Raw genomic sequence first — 17,053 nt, 5'->3', positions numbered from 1 at the left:
AATGTTTGGTGATCTGCTCTATGAAGGCATCATCCAAGTCCTCAGTCTGGCTTGGAGGTCCATAGAAGACACAGTAAGACCACTGTTGTTTACCTTTCCTACAATTTTTACCCATATACTCTGATTATAAATCCAAATCCTTTGGCTTCATTATACATCCAAACCTAACTTGGCTCACTAACTTTGGGGCCAACAAACCAGGATTTCAAAGCATGCCTGAAGTTGTTTTGTGAATCTTGGCTTGCATTAAATGTGGTTTCACATTATGTCCAAGCTCAGTATTCTACTTTAATTCTATTTCTGTATCACTATACCTTGTCTTACTACAGTAATGAGAGGGAAAAGCAGCTAAAAAACAAAAATGCTTACATGGCTGAAGGACACTCACTGGCACTTTCACAGACCTTTTCCTCCTTCCTCATTCTGTTTAGCAATAGACTACTTTCCCCAACCACTTCCTTGCTGGTAAGCTCTGCACCCCAAAATTTAAATTTGCACAGGGATCTATTATGAGAGCTATATGTTAGACACAATGAGAACTATATGTTAGACACAAACCTTTGCTCTTAGCACATTACATCAAAGTCCAACCAACATAAATGCAGTTTGGCCTGAAAGCCTCTCCTGACCACCATCACACATTTAATTCCTACTATACTGTTTCTGCAACAATCCACCCACCCTTTTTATATCTAAAAATCAAAGTTACTGCTAACACCGTTGCTTCTTCTTGCTCAGAAGTAAAGTTTTTGTGGACTTCCGGGGTGGCGCCATCGCCCTCTGATCCGGAGGGACTGGCTCTACGGAAAACGGGTCTGTTCCGCTACGGCGAAGTGGGGACCCTTTAAAAAATCACAGGCGGGTGAAGCCTGTGACCGTGGGACTCAGCGGGCACCTTTCGCGCGCCCCCAATTCGTAAAGGAACCCAATTACGGGCTCCGGAGTGAAGCGGGGCAAGCGGCGCGGTGCTGAGAGTCAACTGCTTCTTCCGTGGAGCGAAGCCGCACAGCCGTTACCGGAGAGCGCTACCTTTTTCCTGTGACAATCTGGCTACAAAAACAACTACCCGTGAGTAGGTTAAATTTGGACAATTGGACTCTAAACAACGACCCGTGAGTAGAACGGAAAATTGGATTAAGAAATTTCTTTTAATTTGGCACTGAAGCGGGAAGGTCTAAACAGGAAGTCAGCCTTCCGTTTCTTGTAGATAGATTAAAGCAAAGACATGGCAAACTAGAGTTTAGAAAATCGTCTGTAAAGGATCAACTTTCATCATCTAAAATTACTGAACCCCCTTTGGAAGCAGGAGAAGAGGGGGGATTTTTTCTGGACTGTTTAAACCTGCAGAAGAGAGTGTAAAGAAAAGTAATTTTCCACCGTCTTGAACCTGGGAGCGGGGTGTCAGGACAGACGTTTTCGGGAAGTTCATTGACTATAGACAAACGTTTTTGACAGACAGTTAAAAGAAGAGAAACAAAGTGATTCCATTGTTCTCCTTCGCATCTAAAAGGAACAAAATACTGACAAAATATCTGAAAAAGGAAACTTTGTTGTTAGATCTGCTTTTTTAAAAAAAGAGAGAGATGGATACAAATAGAAGTTCTTCCCCTAGAGGGAGCTTGTGAAACTGTTATTAAATGTGAACTGGGGAGCTTTGCAGCTGCAATAGATTAAGATCGTGGGATCAGACTTTGACCTTGCACAACAATGTACTCGGAGGCTCTGGTGCGTGCTTTCTGCAAGACAAGTGCTTTATTGGAACAGTTACATGAGAAGACGGATTTGATGACTGTTGCGATCAGAAATTTTGGACAGGTAGTGGGTATCTATATAGAACCCACTCAGGAATTAATCCAGGAGTGTGCTCTGACAGATCAGATGAGGGAGGAGGTTGTTGCTGGACCTCGGGAGGCAGAGATGGAGGGAACTGTGGCCCAGCAGGAACATGAGTTGTTGGATCTGACGAATGAACCTGGAAAAAGCCAGATTTGGAGAGATAGAGTCTTGTTTGGCTTGGAGATGGGGGGCTGGATAGACCCCCCTATGCAGGGATGTTTTGAATTTTCAAGTCTGGCTTTGGGCCGGGAGGAGTTTGGAGTTGTGGGGGTCCTCAACTTTGGAGGGACCTTGAAACATGCTTTTAAATACCACATGGAGTTCAGTGTGGACTATGGAAAAGGGGCTGATCTGTCGAGAAGGGACAAAAATATTGTCAAGCTGGAGTCTCCACGAGTGAAAGGAGCAGAAGACAAAGTAAAGTACAGGTATAAATATGAAGAAGATCTGCGGAAGGGACATGGAAGAGACTTAAGGGCCTCGGACATAAGATTACCAGGTTAATGAACTAGATGGATGGGATAGAGAGGGCTGACAAAACCCGAGACCAGGAGGAAGAGACGTTGGATGAAGATTGGAAGAAAGTTTTAAAAATTCTACTTAGGAATGTTTTGTAAAATTAATGAGTATTAGAAAAATGTTGGAACGAAATTATTTGGCTTTAGCAGAAATGTTAAAAAGAACTATGTAAGAATATGCTATGGTTATGAGAAATTGGTATAAATAAGATTTAAGTTTTAAGTTTTAGGGTTTTTTATGGTAAGATAAGGTTAAAATAGATTAAGGTAATTTAATGACAGAATATTATGAAAAATGGAAAGGATTTGCTGTGATAATCAACAACTAGAATACAAAAAAGGGGAGGTGTGAGGAGGTCGATGAAATAAGGTAATGACAGTTAAGGATTTGGGAATATTGGATCTGTTTTTAAATTTTTGTGGTTTATTTTTGCTTTTTGATTTTGATGTGCTATGTGTTTTGTTTTTTGATTTTGACTTTTATCGATTTGTATTGTTTAATTGCTATTTGTTTTTTCCTTGTTTTTTCCTTCTTTTTTTCTTTGTTTTTTTTGGTAATTTTAAAATTCTCAATAAATATTATTTTTTAAAAAAAAAGAAGTAAAGTTTTTGTATTAATAGAAAGTCTCTCTCTCGTGACTGCAGAAGAAATGATTTTTTTTGATAGGGTTACGAGTTCACAAAAAAAGGCTAACAACACTTCTCATGGAATGTGCCTAGAAATGGAGGAAGAAAGGGATGCTTTAGGACTGTTTTTTGCTCGTATGTCTTGGGAAGAGAAGAATGTTTTGAAGCCAGACAAATGTAGAAGAATTGACATTTCAGGGGTGTCTTGCTGGTCTTTGGGCAATGAAAAAGACTTTGGTATGTATACTAGCTGGGTGTTCAGAGGCACAACAAATCAACATAAGGCAAAACAGATTACATGCTATACAAATATATGAGAGTTGAATCCTTGCTTGTTAAACAAACCATGGTTAAAAGAAGTATACAGTGCCTACTGGCCCATCCCTATATATGTATATGCGCCTTGACATTAAAAATGTCAACAAATCAGGACTTGCCTTTATAGATGTCATGCTGCTTGCTTATTCTTCTATAATTTTAACTTTAATAATACCTTCTACCAATTGAGACATAAACTAGGAGGAAAGGCCTGTGATTTTTTGGCTCCCCATCCCTCATATTATTTTTATTTTATTTTAATGATGTTACATTGCCTACCTTCTAATCTTCCAAGAAAGATGACAATTTTAATGGCAGCAAACATTATTAAAGGCAGCAAATTCACATCTGAGTCAAAAATATTTAGGTAACTGACTGGTATGAGTTAATTCTAGGATGTTATACTCTCGTATCTATTTGACTTGACTCTGCAGATGCATCAAAAAGTGGTTCAGAATGCAAATAATTTATGCAGCTTATCTGTGATTTCTTTATCAGTATTTCTCCCACAGCAATGTTGGCTTGCTGAGGTGTCGCCATGTAGTGCTAAACTGTGGTTAGTTTTATATGCTAATGCTGCCAGTATCTGAATATACATTTACCAGACAGTAGTTATGTTTTGACTCAATGCTGACTATGAACCACAGTTAGTCGAATTAGGTGATGCATGTAGCTCAGCACTTCCTATTTCACTCCTTCCTCTCGTGAGTAGCGAAACATACCATGGGAGTGGTTGGCCTGGCACTGTATCCAAACCAGCATTTGCAGTTTATTTAGCAACAAACTAACTATGATCCAATCACCTTATGGTTTCATTCCCCACATCTGACTAAAGGAGGGAACAAAGTGGGAGTGTTCCAGCTGTGTGAATTAGCACACAGTTCATGTAATTTATCTAACTATAGTTTGTGGCTGCATGTGACATGCAAACAAGCCCAATGCAAGGATAAGTGATCACACCCATTACCATAACATCTCTTTTTGGCTACCCTCCACACTCCCCATCCTATCTCTATCTCAAGATTCAGTCAAAGAAATGCTAAGGTGTCCCCAGTACTACTTTGCTTTTTTAACCTCTTGTTTCTACCAGCAGTGATTGTGTGATTCGATTAGTTTCTCTTAATGTTCCTAATTTATTGCATTCAATGACCTATTTGACATAGAAAGCAATACCAGTGCAACCAATTTTCCAAGATTTATACCAAGGGATAATTGTATCCCATGGATTGCAGGGTGAGGGTAGCCAATGGTCTCAAACCCTCTGTGAGTTAGGGACTTCCTCTGCCTGTGAAGGCAGGCTCTGGTGGATAGTGGGTCCAACTGTCAAGAAGGTGGTTTCTGCATGTGCTGTAGAGGGAGGTAAGGGGCAGGTAGGCTTCATTAACTGGGGAAGGTAGCCCATGTAGAAGGAAAACGCTTATCCTAAACCTTTGTTGCCTTGCAGGATATCTCTGAGGAGAAGACAAGGCTAAGGAGTAAACCCTATACAAATCCAGAGTGGGGTCCCTAAGATGGCTGCATGGATGTCTTGTATGTCTCCTTCTGGCAACTCCTGCAGCCAAGCTGATGCCAAACGTGTTGTTCTGCTTTCCTTTGGACAGCTTCAGTGAGGCCAAGAGGGAGGTTTTGTTATTGAGGCAGCCCAGGAACTCCACGCACACTGCCTAGGATGGCACGCTCCAGGGAGGTTACCGGTGCTGCCAACACAGTGGTTTGACTTCACCCCTGGAGGCGCACTCCGTTGTTTCTTGAGACAGATGGATGCCAAGAATCCACTTCTCATAGGTCAGAAGAGTTACGCTTGGGTCACGTTTTGTGACTTTTCAGGATTCTTAACCCCTCCTTGCATTATTTAGAGGCATGTATGGAGGCTATCCCTACAAAGACGTTAAACATAAATGACTATGAATAATTACAGCAAAGCAAACTTAATTTGATAGCCAGTGTGGTGTACTGGTTGGTGCGCCAAAGGGTTTAAATTCCCACATAGCCAGGGAATTCAGTGCAGTAGTTTACTTTGGGCCAGCCACTCTCTTGCAGTGCAGTCTACCTCACAGGTTTGTTGTGAGGACTTCACTGTCTCTCAACAACAATAGGTCTGACTCAGTATAAGGCTACTTCCTGTATTTACAGCTCCTGCACACAGTGTGTTACAGTAGTCTAAGTAAGATATTATCAGAGTGTGGAGGAGACACAGCTGCCACACCAATCACAACTGAAGAAAAGTACTTGGTGCCAAAGAGGCTGCAAGAGCATAGGAGCACAGCAAGGGACAATCTCAAGGCGGGAATCTGATGCTTTAGGGCAGGGTTGGCTGATCTGTTTTCTGCCTTACTTCTAGATAAAATGTGGCACTTCACCTAAGAACAGAATTTGGAGTCTGAAACAAGGTAGCACCATTTGCTTGGTTATTTCCATGCTCAATACTGCAGTGATTCTAGCAATATCTGTTTTTGTTTTTATTGTCAATGGAAGAAGTAAATCCATACATACAAATGAGTACTTGCTTCACTTCCTATATTACAATAAATAAAGAAATAATTTGCAGCTATGGAACTCCCATGACTAAACTGACTTAGCTGTGATTCCTACATTGCAGGGGGTTGGACTAGATGACCCAAGGGATCATTGCACTGAGTCTCTACAGTTCTGCCTGAGTAGCTAGCCCTGCATATAAACAGACAGCACATCTGAAAGTACTATCTTAGGAGGTCCTGAACTGCCAACATCTCACCTACTAATTTAATTTTGTTTTTCCAAGACTTCATCAGCAGTTCCAGGTGGCTATATTATTATGTGTACCATAGCCACTATTAATCTGCTGAGGCAGCATGTGATGCCTGCAACCTTCACACTTGGTCAGCCAAGGGAACAAATGTTAAACAAGCACAGACAGACCCACAAACCGCTACTCAAATTTCATATACCAATAGGGCACACAGTGCTCAGCAGTGGACAGTTCCCACACTCGAACAGACTTCTTCTATGGGTCTAAGCTCTACCTTTGTCTCCTCAACCAATGATAAAATAGATTATTTTTCTTTCTGACCATCAGATCTGGATTCCAAGATGCCAGTTACTGACATTATCATTGTCAATAACATCAACAATGCTAATCAGAAAATGCAATACAGTACTGGTTTATTGAAAAAACACAACACACACACACACAAAGTCCATATTAGAGGAGGAGGAGGATTTCTCCTAAAGCATGTGTCTAAGGCATGAATCCCTTTGCTGCTGCAGCCTTGTGTGGGTGTTGGCAGCACGATTCTGCCACCCGTGTGAGACCAGCAACATGAGTCATGTCCTATGGACAGGGATGATGCAAGCTGTACAACATCTGGAAGGTCACATGTTTCTCACCCCTGCTTTAGAATTATCTTCTATTAGTAGGGTAGGGAAGCTGAAAATAATGCCAATATATTTCACGTCAGGCAACCAATGAACTCCTTTGGTTTCAGATAGTACATGAGTAGGAGAGTCTAAAAAGTCCAGGACATGAATTTTCATGGCTAGTGTTCAAAATTAGCCAGGTGCCAGGCACATTTTGCAACTGGTGCGGGTCCAATTGTGACCATGCAGAGATCTCTGGATGCCAAGATGGCGACTGAGGAAAGCAAAAGGTGACTTAGAGAAGGATATGAAATACTTTCCTTGAAACTTGAATTAGTTTCATTCTGGATTGTTTTAGTTGACGTTTTAATGTGTTGTAAAATGCTTCTAGATTTGTTCTTTGAAATATAAAGCGGTATAGAAATAGAATGAAAAATAAAAATCCCATGGAGGGGATGGAACAGTGCCTAGACATTCCTTTGTGGCAGCCGCATCCTAGGTTTAAGGTGCCATTTGACGATTGAATTATATATCTGAGTTTGTAACACTGTTCATGGCCCTCTAGAGGCTATGGTGGCTCATTTACCAGAAGTAATGTATTTAGCATTAACTCTGGAAGTATATACTAGATTCTGGCCAAACGAAGCTGCCTAGAGCAAAATATAAATCAGGAAGCTTAGTTTGGTCAGAATTGATTATACACTTCCACAGTTAATGCTAAATACATTACTGGTAAATGAGCCATCACAGCTGCTAGAGGGCTATGAAAATTTGTTTCCGAGGCTTTTTAGACTCCTCTACCCATGTACTATCTGAAACCAAAGGAGCACATTGGTGGCCAGATATGAAATTGTTACTAGATCTCCTACCCCACAATTTTCTTATTCACATATTGAGTCTTCTAGGTCCCATAAGAAAGATGATATCAGAAGCTCCCACAGCATTTTTCTGTTTGGTTTTTCTTTTGGAGGCAGTGCGGGGGGGGGGGGGGGAGAGAACTAGCTCTCCTAGCTCTCATTATAACAGCCTTACCATGCCCGTACCAAAATAGCGCTACTCTTGCCCAGTCCGCCAAATTGTGTTACCTTGGTAACACTTGAATTACGGTGTAAAGATTGCAGGACTTCCTTTACAGTGCAGTAAAAGAAAGATTCTTTGTGGTCTGTTCATAAAGATATGATTTCGTGGTGGCATCTGATTTTCTTGGCCTCTGGAAAGAAGTATACCTAACAATAGGCAGAGCAGTGCCCTCATAGCATTGTAGTTTCAAGTACTTCTGAAACACGTGGTTGTCTCAAGTTGTTCTCTTGATAAAAAAAACCATGTTATTCACTGAGCCAACCATCAGATTCAATTAATTCCCTTGTGATCTTCACTTTCTTGCACTTTTGAACCCTAAAAAAGGTATCAAAAAATCATGTAAATTCTTCTACCCAGATTCTGTACTTCACACTTCATTGTTTTCTCTAAGAAAGAGGTTGGTTCTGTGGCCTTTTGATGCTTGTCCCAGCTCTATGTAATTTAATTTAAGAGTTTCATTACAAGGAAATTGCTATGAATTACACTTCAATTAAAGGAAAAGAGGAAAAATGAAATATTGCACGTATGTTATGCTATAGGTCAAGTGGCCCCAACGTATTTTCAAAGTAATATAAAACAACAGCTATTTTATTGATACAGAAAGCTGAATTGCAGGCGTATATAAAGATATATAAAGATAGCACTGAAATTCAGAAGATGCCTGAATTTCAAACTGTCTAAATTGACTGGCAGTGGTTCTCTGGGGTTTCAAACAAGACCCTTTCCCAGACGTACCTGGAGATCGAACCTTGGATCTTCAATATGCAAAACATGTGTTCTATTCACTGAGCTACCCCCACCCCCCAAATAAAATGATGTAAAAATAAACAGACACAAATAAATAACTGGGAAAGGGCTCCTTAGTAGAACATGATTTGCATACAAACAGTTGCAAGTTCAATTTCTGGTGCCTCTAGGTAGAGCTAGTTCTATGCTATTGTTTTTTTTTTATAATAGTTTGCTGTTTTGTGGCCCCATTTTGAGTTGAAGTTTAGGAAAGAAATATTTCCAAAAAATGGCATTAGGAATCAGCGTAGGCTCCAAATTCCATCTTCATATAGCTGTAAGCCTATGCTACAAACAGTCCTTAATAAAGAACATATAAAAAACCCAATTCTCACCCATTTTTAAAGATATGACTTAATTGAAGATTTAAGCCCAATTGCATATATTTAATAAAGTGCAGAACAATCAGATGAAAATCAGTCTTTCGAAGAAAAAAAATAGGACAGCACACAGCACAGGATTTTCACCCACAAGTTTCTGTAGATCATGTACAATGGTACCTCTGGTTGCGAACGGGATCCATTCCAGAGTCCCGTTCGCAATATGAAAAGAACGTAACCCACAGCAGCGCGTCTGTGCATGCGCGGGTTGCAATTCACCGCTTCTGCAAATGCCCTTGGTGTCATTTTGTGCATCTGCACATGCGGCGAAACCCGGAAGTAACCCTTTCAGGTACTTCTGGGTCGCCACGGGATGTAACCTGTAAGAACATAACATGAAGCGGATGTAACATGAGGTATGACTGTATCTGCGTTCACAGGAAAGTTCAGCAACAGAGAAACACTACAAGGCACACATACCAATGGGTGGGATTTCACCCTTCAGCGGGTGCTTGTATGTGTGAGAACTGCACATTTCTTAGCTGAGTCAGGACAACTTCCTGCCAGTATTCCTTGAGGGTCACATATGACTAATTGAAGTATAACTTTCAAAAACAATTTAATCCCAACATATAAGACTGCATAGATGGGAGAATCCCATCTACAGTAGGAGCGCCTATTCCCTGTCCCAGATCACATGATAATTATTTGGATTAAGCTTCTCAGCTTGTTCCCCCACCCAACCCCTGAATCCAATCCATCACATATTGACTGAATAAGCACACTAAGACTTCAGGGCCAAGGTCTGGTGGGTAAATGCAGGTGTCTCCAAACGCCAAATGATCCCACACAAGGGCCAAATCCGACAGTGCAGGGGAAAGACATCTAACAGTGTAAGCTGCCCAAGAAGTATATATTAGTGGTTATCATTTTAACTCACTACAAAGAGCAGAATTTCTCAGCACTTAATCCAGAAGATCCCATAACTTATAGATTCATAGAATACAGTGGTACCTCGAGTTACAAATGCCTCAGGTTACAAAAGCTTCAAGTTACAAACTCCGCTAACCTGGAAGAGTTACCTCAAGTTGAGAACTTGAGAGGAGAATGGAAATTGTGTGCCGGCGGCGGAGCAGCAGCAAGAAGCCCCATTAGCAAAAGCACGCCTCTAGTCAAGAACAGTTTCAGGTTAAGAATGGACCTCCGGAACGAATTAAGTCCGTAACTAGAGGTACTACTGTAATAGCGTTGGAAGGGACCCTGAGGCTCATCTAGCCCAATCTGAACATGCAGCTGTCCCATACGGGGATTGTACCTGTAACCTTAGCATTATCAGCACCACACTCTAATCAACTGAGCTATCCAACTGTGTCACTGCAATCTCATGATCAGCTAACCAAAATGTAGATACAAGGCAAAGGAGTTAGTTGCATACAACTACCCCTCTTCAGAGGTACCCCTGGCAAGAAGCTGTATTGGCGCCCCCCACCCCACAATGTTTATGTGACCCAAGTACACAGGCTTCCAGAATGGGGTGAGGGAGAGGCAAGACCAGAAGTTGCACTCCAAAACATCTGGAAGGACCAGGTTGGCAAAGGCTGGCTTAAGGTGTGTGTGCAGGAGGCACGGGCACAGAAAAGCACAGGAGCTTTTCAATCCAATCTAATTTTCAAAGAACATCAGGTGTTTAGGATGGTGGTTTTAGCTGTCCTTGAGGCTTGCAAAACAGAGTTATGTAGCCATCTGTTTCTGCCCTATTTCTTCCATCATTGATATAAAGCCCTCATCATTTTGAGCATGTCTGCAAAAAAGGTTGGACACCAGTGCTCTGCAGACTATTTCAACTTTAGAGTAAACTAGCATAGATTGTTAAAATTACTATAACGTTCAATGACCATGAGCTGTATGTAAATCATTGATTCATTGGTAATGGTGGAGCCCTGTGTTATATACAGAGATAGACAGTGAAATCCTATGTCAGTCTAGTCAGAAGTTTCTTTATGTCCAGGGGGTCTTACTCACTTGTAAGTCTGTCTAGGTTTGCACTGTTAGGTTGAAATCCTATACACACTTTCCTGGAAGTAAGCCCAATGAACTCAAAAGCATTTATTTATGTGCAGATGCGCAAATGATGGGGTTGTACTTAGTCTTTTGTAGTCTTACAAAACCAGGGAGTGGGTGGCACTGTAGTGTAAACCACTGAGCCTCTTGGGCTTGCTGATCAGAAGGTTGGTGGTTCAAATCCATGTGATGGTGGGAGTTCTTGTTGTTCTGTCCCAGTTCCTGCCAACCTAGCAGTTTGAAAGCATACCAGTGCAAGTAAATAAATAGGTGCTGCTGCGGTGTGAAGGTAAATGGGATTTCTGTGCGCTCTGGCACTCACTCATCATAATGTCCCATTGAAATGGTTTAGTCATGCTGGCCACATGACCCAGAAAGATGTCTGTGGACAAACGCTGGCTCCCTCAGCCTGAAGCGAGATAAGCACCGCCCCCCATAGTCCCCCTTGAATGGACTTAACCATCACGGGGTCGTTTACCTTTACCTTAGTCTTACAAAAACACAGAAATCAGTGTTGGACTAGGACCTGGTAGACCAGAGTAGAAATCCCCACTTGGCCATGAAGCTCACTGGGAAACCTTGGGACAGTCACAGTCTCTCAGCCTAGTCTTCCTCAGATGGTTTCTCTGAGCATAAAATTTGGTGGGGGTGGGGAGAGAACCATGTACACCTTCTTGGAGGAAAGGAGATGATATAAATTTAATATATATGCTAATTAAACATGCATATTAGGTATACTCCAATTAGCAGATGTGTGGATATAAGAACGCAAGGCCAAGAAAAATTATCTTGAAAATGGGAGCGAGAACTACAACATGGGATGGTAGAATCAAAGTGAATTATAAAAGGGGCGTAAGTAAAAAGGGCAGATGAAAACTTAAATGAGTTTTTAATGTATTACGAAAAGAACACAAGACATGGGTGTCTTAATGCATTCAATGAAAACCTCAACATGTCCTGGATTATAACATGCTATATAGATTTGTAGGCAGCTTGTAGAAACTCTTAACAGCACACAAAAATAAACTAGGAGTAGAAATGTATTTAAAGTAATACTTTAATGACCCTAAAAATGAAGTAAAGGAGGCTCACAGAAGGAAAAATTCTCATTCCCTTCCTCCTGCTGCAGCTGCCTGAGAGGTTTGAGGACCCTCCTGACCAATACAGAAAAACAAAAACTTTCCTTCCATGAATTTCCTTATCTTAGGAAGTTGGATTTTAGATTACTCCCTTCCAGCAGCCCCCAATGGTTCATCCCCCATTCTTTTTGTTTGGAGGGGGGGTGTCCCTGACCCTCTAGAGAGGTTTTCCCCCCCAAAGGCACAAGTGACCACAGTAGGGAGGAAGGCATGGGGATCTTTCCTTCCATTAACTGCCTTAAATTAACTTGTGACAGAATTCAAGTCTAAGATTTCATTCTTGTCAAATGGTTCAGTGTATTTCAGAACTATAACACACTCCATTGTGAGCTTTCTATTGAAAACAATGAGTTAAAAATTATGAGTTCCTGCTATCAAAACTAAAACGATCAAGACTAACACAAAGATGTTGTTGCATCTGTATGTTAAGGTTAACTAGGTCCATGTTGTTTCAACAGACATTCCAGAGATGTCTTATACTGTATAATGAGGTGTAAACTAGCACCCACTTTCTAAACATATAATACATTAACATATGAAGGGTCAATCAAGGCTTAAGCATCCACTCTTTTCATAACTGTGGCTTGGCATGTTCATTACATTCTCCTGTCACCAGACAGTGGAGTGATCTTTTGGTAAACACTACATCTTCTTTCAGTAAACACTTCATCATCAATGTGAACCAAAGGAAAATTGGATTCATAGAACTGTAGAGTTGGAAGGGACTATTTAGTAGTACAACCCCCTGCAATGCAGGAATATGCAGCTGTCCCATATGTGGCTCAAACCTGCAACCTTGGCATTATCAGCACCACACTCAGTCTAACCAACTGAGCTATCCAGGATACCCCCTACCCCCCATTTCAATCAGTTGCCTGACTCCTTTCTTCTCTCATATTGCATGTGCAGAAATGCAAGTTACTGTGCTATACATCCCTGGCCTTTCCAGTTTAACCTTTACTAGAAGTGCTACTTGTTCTTCCTCTCCCAGCTGCTAAACACATCAGATTATGTTCTCACTCACACATTCTAGAAAAAGAGAAGAGAAAGTGGAGCCAGAGTACTCTGTCGCAATTCTCCAGCGTGGAAGGGGAAAACCAAGCAATGCTACAATAGCTACAAAGAGTGCCATGAGTAAATAGGCAGCAGAAAGAGGGTTAAACGGGCTTCTGTCCTTGCCACTTGCCTGGTTGCCTGAGGACAAATGCTATTCTATGCAGACAACCAGTCAAGTGGCAAGCTACCTGTCTGGAACAGGAATAGGTATTTACCTGCACACCCAACAAAAATGGTTAGTTGACAAGACACTACAGCCAGAATAGTGAGAACCTGCCTGTCAAAACCACAGCTACTGCTTTCACACAGTCTGCAAAACTGTAAAAGTGAAAACTGTTTTGTTTTGTTTTTAAGAAAGACAATTTAGAAAATGATGTGGTTTAAAGTAATGCATGTTTTAAATGTTTCAAAATATCCAGCATTTGAAAAAGACATAGCTTTTTGGGACCATGACCACAATTTAATACATGAAAGATACTGGCATAGCAGTAAATTTTTGTAGCTTTTCACAGTTGTTAAGATATAAGGCAAGAAGTAAAAGTTCAAGTAAAAGCAGTGAATAGAATATTTTTCTGCAAAGTCCAGTTAACAGAAACTGCTAAGCAGTTAAACCTTTTATTAATGTGCAACCTTCCTCTTGTGCTTATGAAATCAGCAGCAACATAATCAATGATGTTCACTCTTAAAATACTTTAAGACTAGAACAACTTTACTGTACTTATTTTAGGCTGCCTATCTGCATAATAAAAGAAATCCAGGTTTGTGGCATTGCCTCTAAATAGTAAATTTTGAAACCAGAATCGTACTAATTTCTTAGAAGTTCACACTTGCAAATATTTAAAAATCTTCTGTAGGTAGCTCCTAAGTAGTCACCAACAATAGCAGTCTGGAAGGGATAAATCACTCAGCTATATGGATAGAGGTATCTTGAGTAAAACAGACTACTAGTAAGAAGTTAAGACAGCAACATACGGACATTGGTTAAGAAAGTTAATTGACACTATACAGTCAGCAAACTCCCCCTGTGTTCATTTGAACACGATGGGAAAGACTAGTATAGCACACAGGTACAAGCTAGAAAACTCAACAACCCTGAATAATAGAGCTCTGTGGCACAATGGGTCAGAACTAGAGGCGATAAAAAGTAAGTGTATGTACACAGGCAGAAATTGCAATATTCTTGTCAATTTGCCTAAGCGAAATAGTCTCTGGGGAGGTAGCACACAGATACTCAAATGTAGATAGAAATATTAACTCTCATTGTCAGTCATGATAAACTGACAATACTATTCAGAACTGTTTGCCTTCTTTGAATATAGCAAAGTACCAAACAACCAAGCAGCAAGCCTGAGAACGACCACAGAATCAGAGCGATCTTCATGAATCATTAAAAAAGAAAATCTATGAATGACATTGCAAGACTAACTGCTGACACTGTAAGTCCTAGCTACAAATGAAGGCACATTTTTAAATAGAGTGAAGCAGCAAAATCTCAACACACACCGTATATATATACACAAACCACCGAAAAGATAAGGGACATTTTCTTTGGGCTCCATATGATAAACAACCAGATAAAAAGTTATGTACAGTATGACATTTTAATGTTTAAGGTCACTGGTTAATAGAATTTCAACTCAGCTTCATAAAGTTTGCGTCAAACCAAAGTTAAGGATATGGATTTTCATAAAATCCACTTGGTTTCTAGTTTAAAGGTTCTAGTAACTTCACAAAGTTACTAAGCATTGCTATAAGCAAGATACTTCTAAGGAAGATGACTCACATCTGTTTTGCAGATTTATTTGATGTGTTTCTTCTTCAAGAATGTCTGTTATCTTTTTCTCCAGTGGCTAAACCCCCTGACTTAAAATCATTTGCTGCCCTTCACAGTGCTTCAAAGACCACTACCAGACATTTTATTAAGTCCTGAAGATGCTTCAGAATGGCAGGTGAAACTTCAAACTGGTACTGCATATATAAAATGAAATGCTTGACTTTTTTGATAAATGCTCTTCAGGGACTCTGTAAACAGACACCTATAAAACTATATTTTTTACGGGTTGACAACATGGGTAACCAACATGGTGACCTTCATGCACTCTTGGGTTTCAACTCCCACCTGTCCACTAGCCACATTGACTGAGGCTGCTGGGAATTGGAGTCCAACAACCTTTGCTGGGCACTAGTTGTCTATCCATGATTTACAGCGTCCCTGAAAACTATTTATCAAAACATGCTGGGCAATTTGCATGCTATCAATACATCTTTATTTCCAAGTACCAAAATGAGGCTGGGGGTGGAGGTTGGAGTAGCATGTGCTACTCTTTGATGCTGCCCTCCTTTCCTTTTTGCTGCATAAGTAACCAAATCCAAAACCACTTCATGTATTTTCTCAGTATGCAGGATTCTCGGGAATCTTGTTTTTAAAAATGCCACACAGTTCAACCCTGCTGACATTACACTACCTCCACAGAACAAGCTTTAAAAGGAATCCCGAATTAATATTTTGGATTTTTCAAAAAATAAAATAAAAATGTAGTGATGTCCAGAAATCTCAAAAGACCTTTTTTGTTCCTTTGCTTGTTTTTGAAAGAAAGCACTTCTCCAGCGGGTACAAGGTGCAATCTGACAGCTGCTCAGGGTAGCCAAGGTAAATATTTTAAGAGATGAGCTTCTTAAAAGAAGCCAGGTCCAACTTTGGGCTGCAGATGGTGGTGCCTGCAGCCAGCCAGCCTTGCCTTGCCTTGTGCGGGCGGGCGGGATCCTCCAGCTCAGCAGGGGCAGGACTAGAGCTCCGTCCCCATCTCCCAACACACAAAAACAAAAGCGGGATTTAAAAACCCCCCAGCAACTTTACCTCACTGACAAATGCATGCGCCGAGCTTCGGCATTTTACTACGGCCCGGGTCACAAAGCGAGGAGAGAGAGATGGAGGGAGAGGGAGAGAAAGAGAGCCAGGCCCAGAGGCGGCAGGTCCCCACAGCCGGGTGGAGCAGCCAACAGGGCCGGCCAGTGAGTTGGCAGCCCGGCTGGGAGGGGACGAGCCAGAGCACCGGGAGAGGAAAAGGGGGAAGGAGGAGAAATACGCACCCGGCGGGACCCCCAAAAGAAAGAGGGAATGAAGGAGGGTGGGTAGGGAAAGAGATACAGAAAGCCAAGTAACTCAGGGGATGCCAATAGTACCCAGAAACTTCAGCACTGATTTCCGACTGAGGCGCTTTGTGGGGCAGGAGGGGAACCGCTGACAACTTTGGGAAAGACCCGGCGAAGGGTTAAGGGGTCGTCGTCCCCTCACCAAACACACACAGAGGGGAAAGACCCCTTACCCCTCGCCCCAGGGGGAGCACGGAGGAGGAACAAGAGGGCGGCCCCGAACCAGGTGTGGGCACGTGAGAAACAAGCCAGCGGAGGGGCATTTAATGAAGCATCTGGGGAAGAGGTGGGCAGAGGCGGCCCCACGGGGAGGGTCGCGATCTCTCGGGTCGCCGTGAGGGAGGAGGCAGCGTTTCTCCTCTCCCGCCGCCGCCTCCCCGCCCGCCAGCCCTTTCCTTCCTTCCCTTCCCCTCACCTTCTTTCTCAGCCCGGGCCGCGTTCAGGAGCAGCGCCACCAGCAGCCGCAGCGTGACTCCGAGCCAGGGGGCCGCCGCTACCGACCGGCTCTCGGCCGCAGGGACCGAGGGGGACCCGGAGGAGGAGCGAGGACGGGGAGCCGCTTCCCGCTTCAACGCCGCCGCCATCGCCGTAGTGTTGCCGCCGTTGTTATTGTTTGCTTGGTTGTTGTTGTTGTTGTCGCCTCAGCTCGCCGGGGATTCCGTCGCCGTCTGAGGGGGCCCTGCTTGGCCCGCGAGGCAGTTCTCGCCGCGACTGTGTGTGTGTGTGTCTGTGTCTTTCTCCCCTCCCTCGTTAGGGCGCGTGCGGGAGCCAGCCGCTGCACTGGGCGGGTGCGAGCGCTCGGCGCGCGCACATCGCACGCGCT

The 17,053-nt window shown here is 42.4% G+C and overlaps 1 protein-coding gene across 1 annotated transcript in view; it reads right to left on the bottom strand.

Moving 5' to 3' along the window:
- The window catches only part of TMEM131 (transmembrane protein 131), a 75,213-nt gene extending 58,160 nt beyond the window's left edge, over nucleotides 1-17,053 (bottom strand). Inside the window, exon 1 of the mRNA XM_081003672.1 lies at nucleotides 16,646-17,053. Coding sequence (XP_080859798.1) covers nucleotides 16,646-16,814 — 169 coding nt within the window. The 5' untranslated portion in view covers nucleotides 16,815-17,053. The remainder of the gene's footprint in view (nucleotides 1-16,645) is intronic.

The sequence above is a fragment of the Podarcis pityusensis genome (genome assembly GCF_964106645.2).
Source record: "Podarcis pityusensis genome assembly, chromosome: 4".
Lineage (NCBI taxonomy): Eukaryota > Metazoa > Chordata > Lepidosauria > Squamata > Lacertidae > Podarcis > Podarcis pityusensis.
This window is presented reverse-complemented; position numbering and strand designations above follow the sequence as displayed.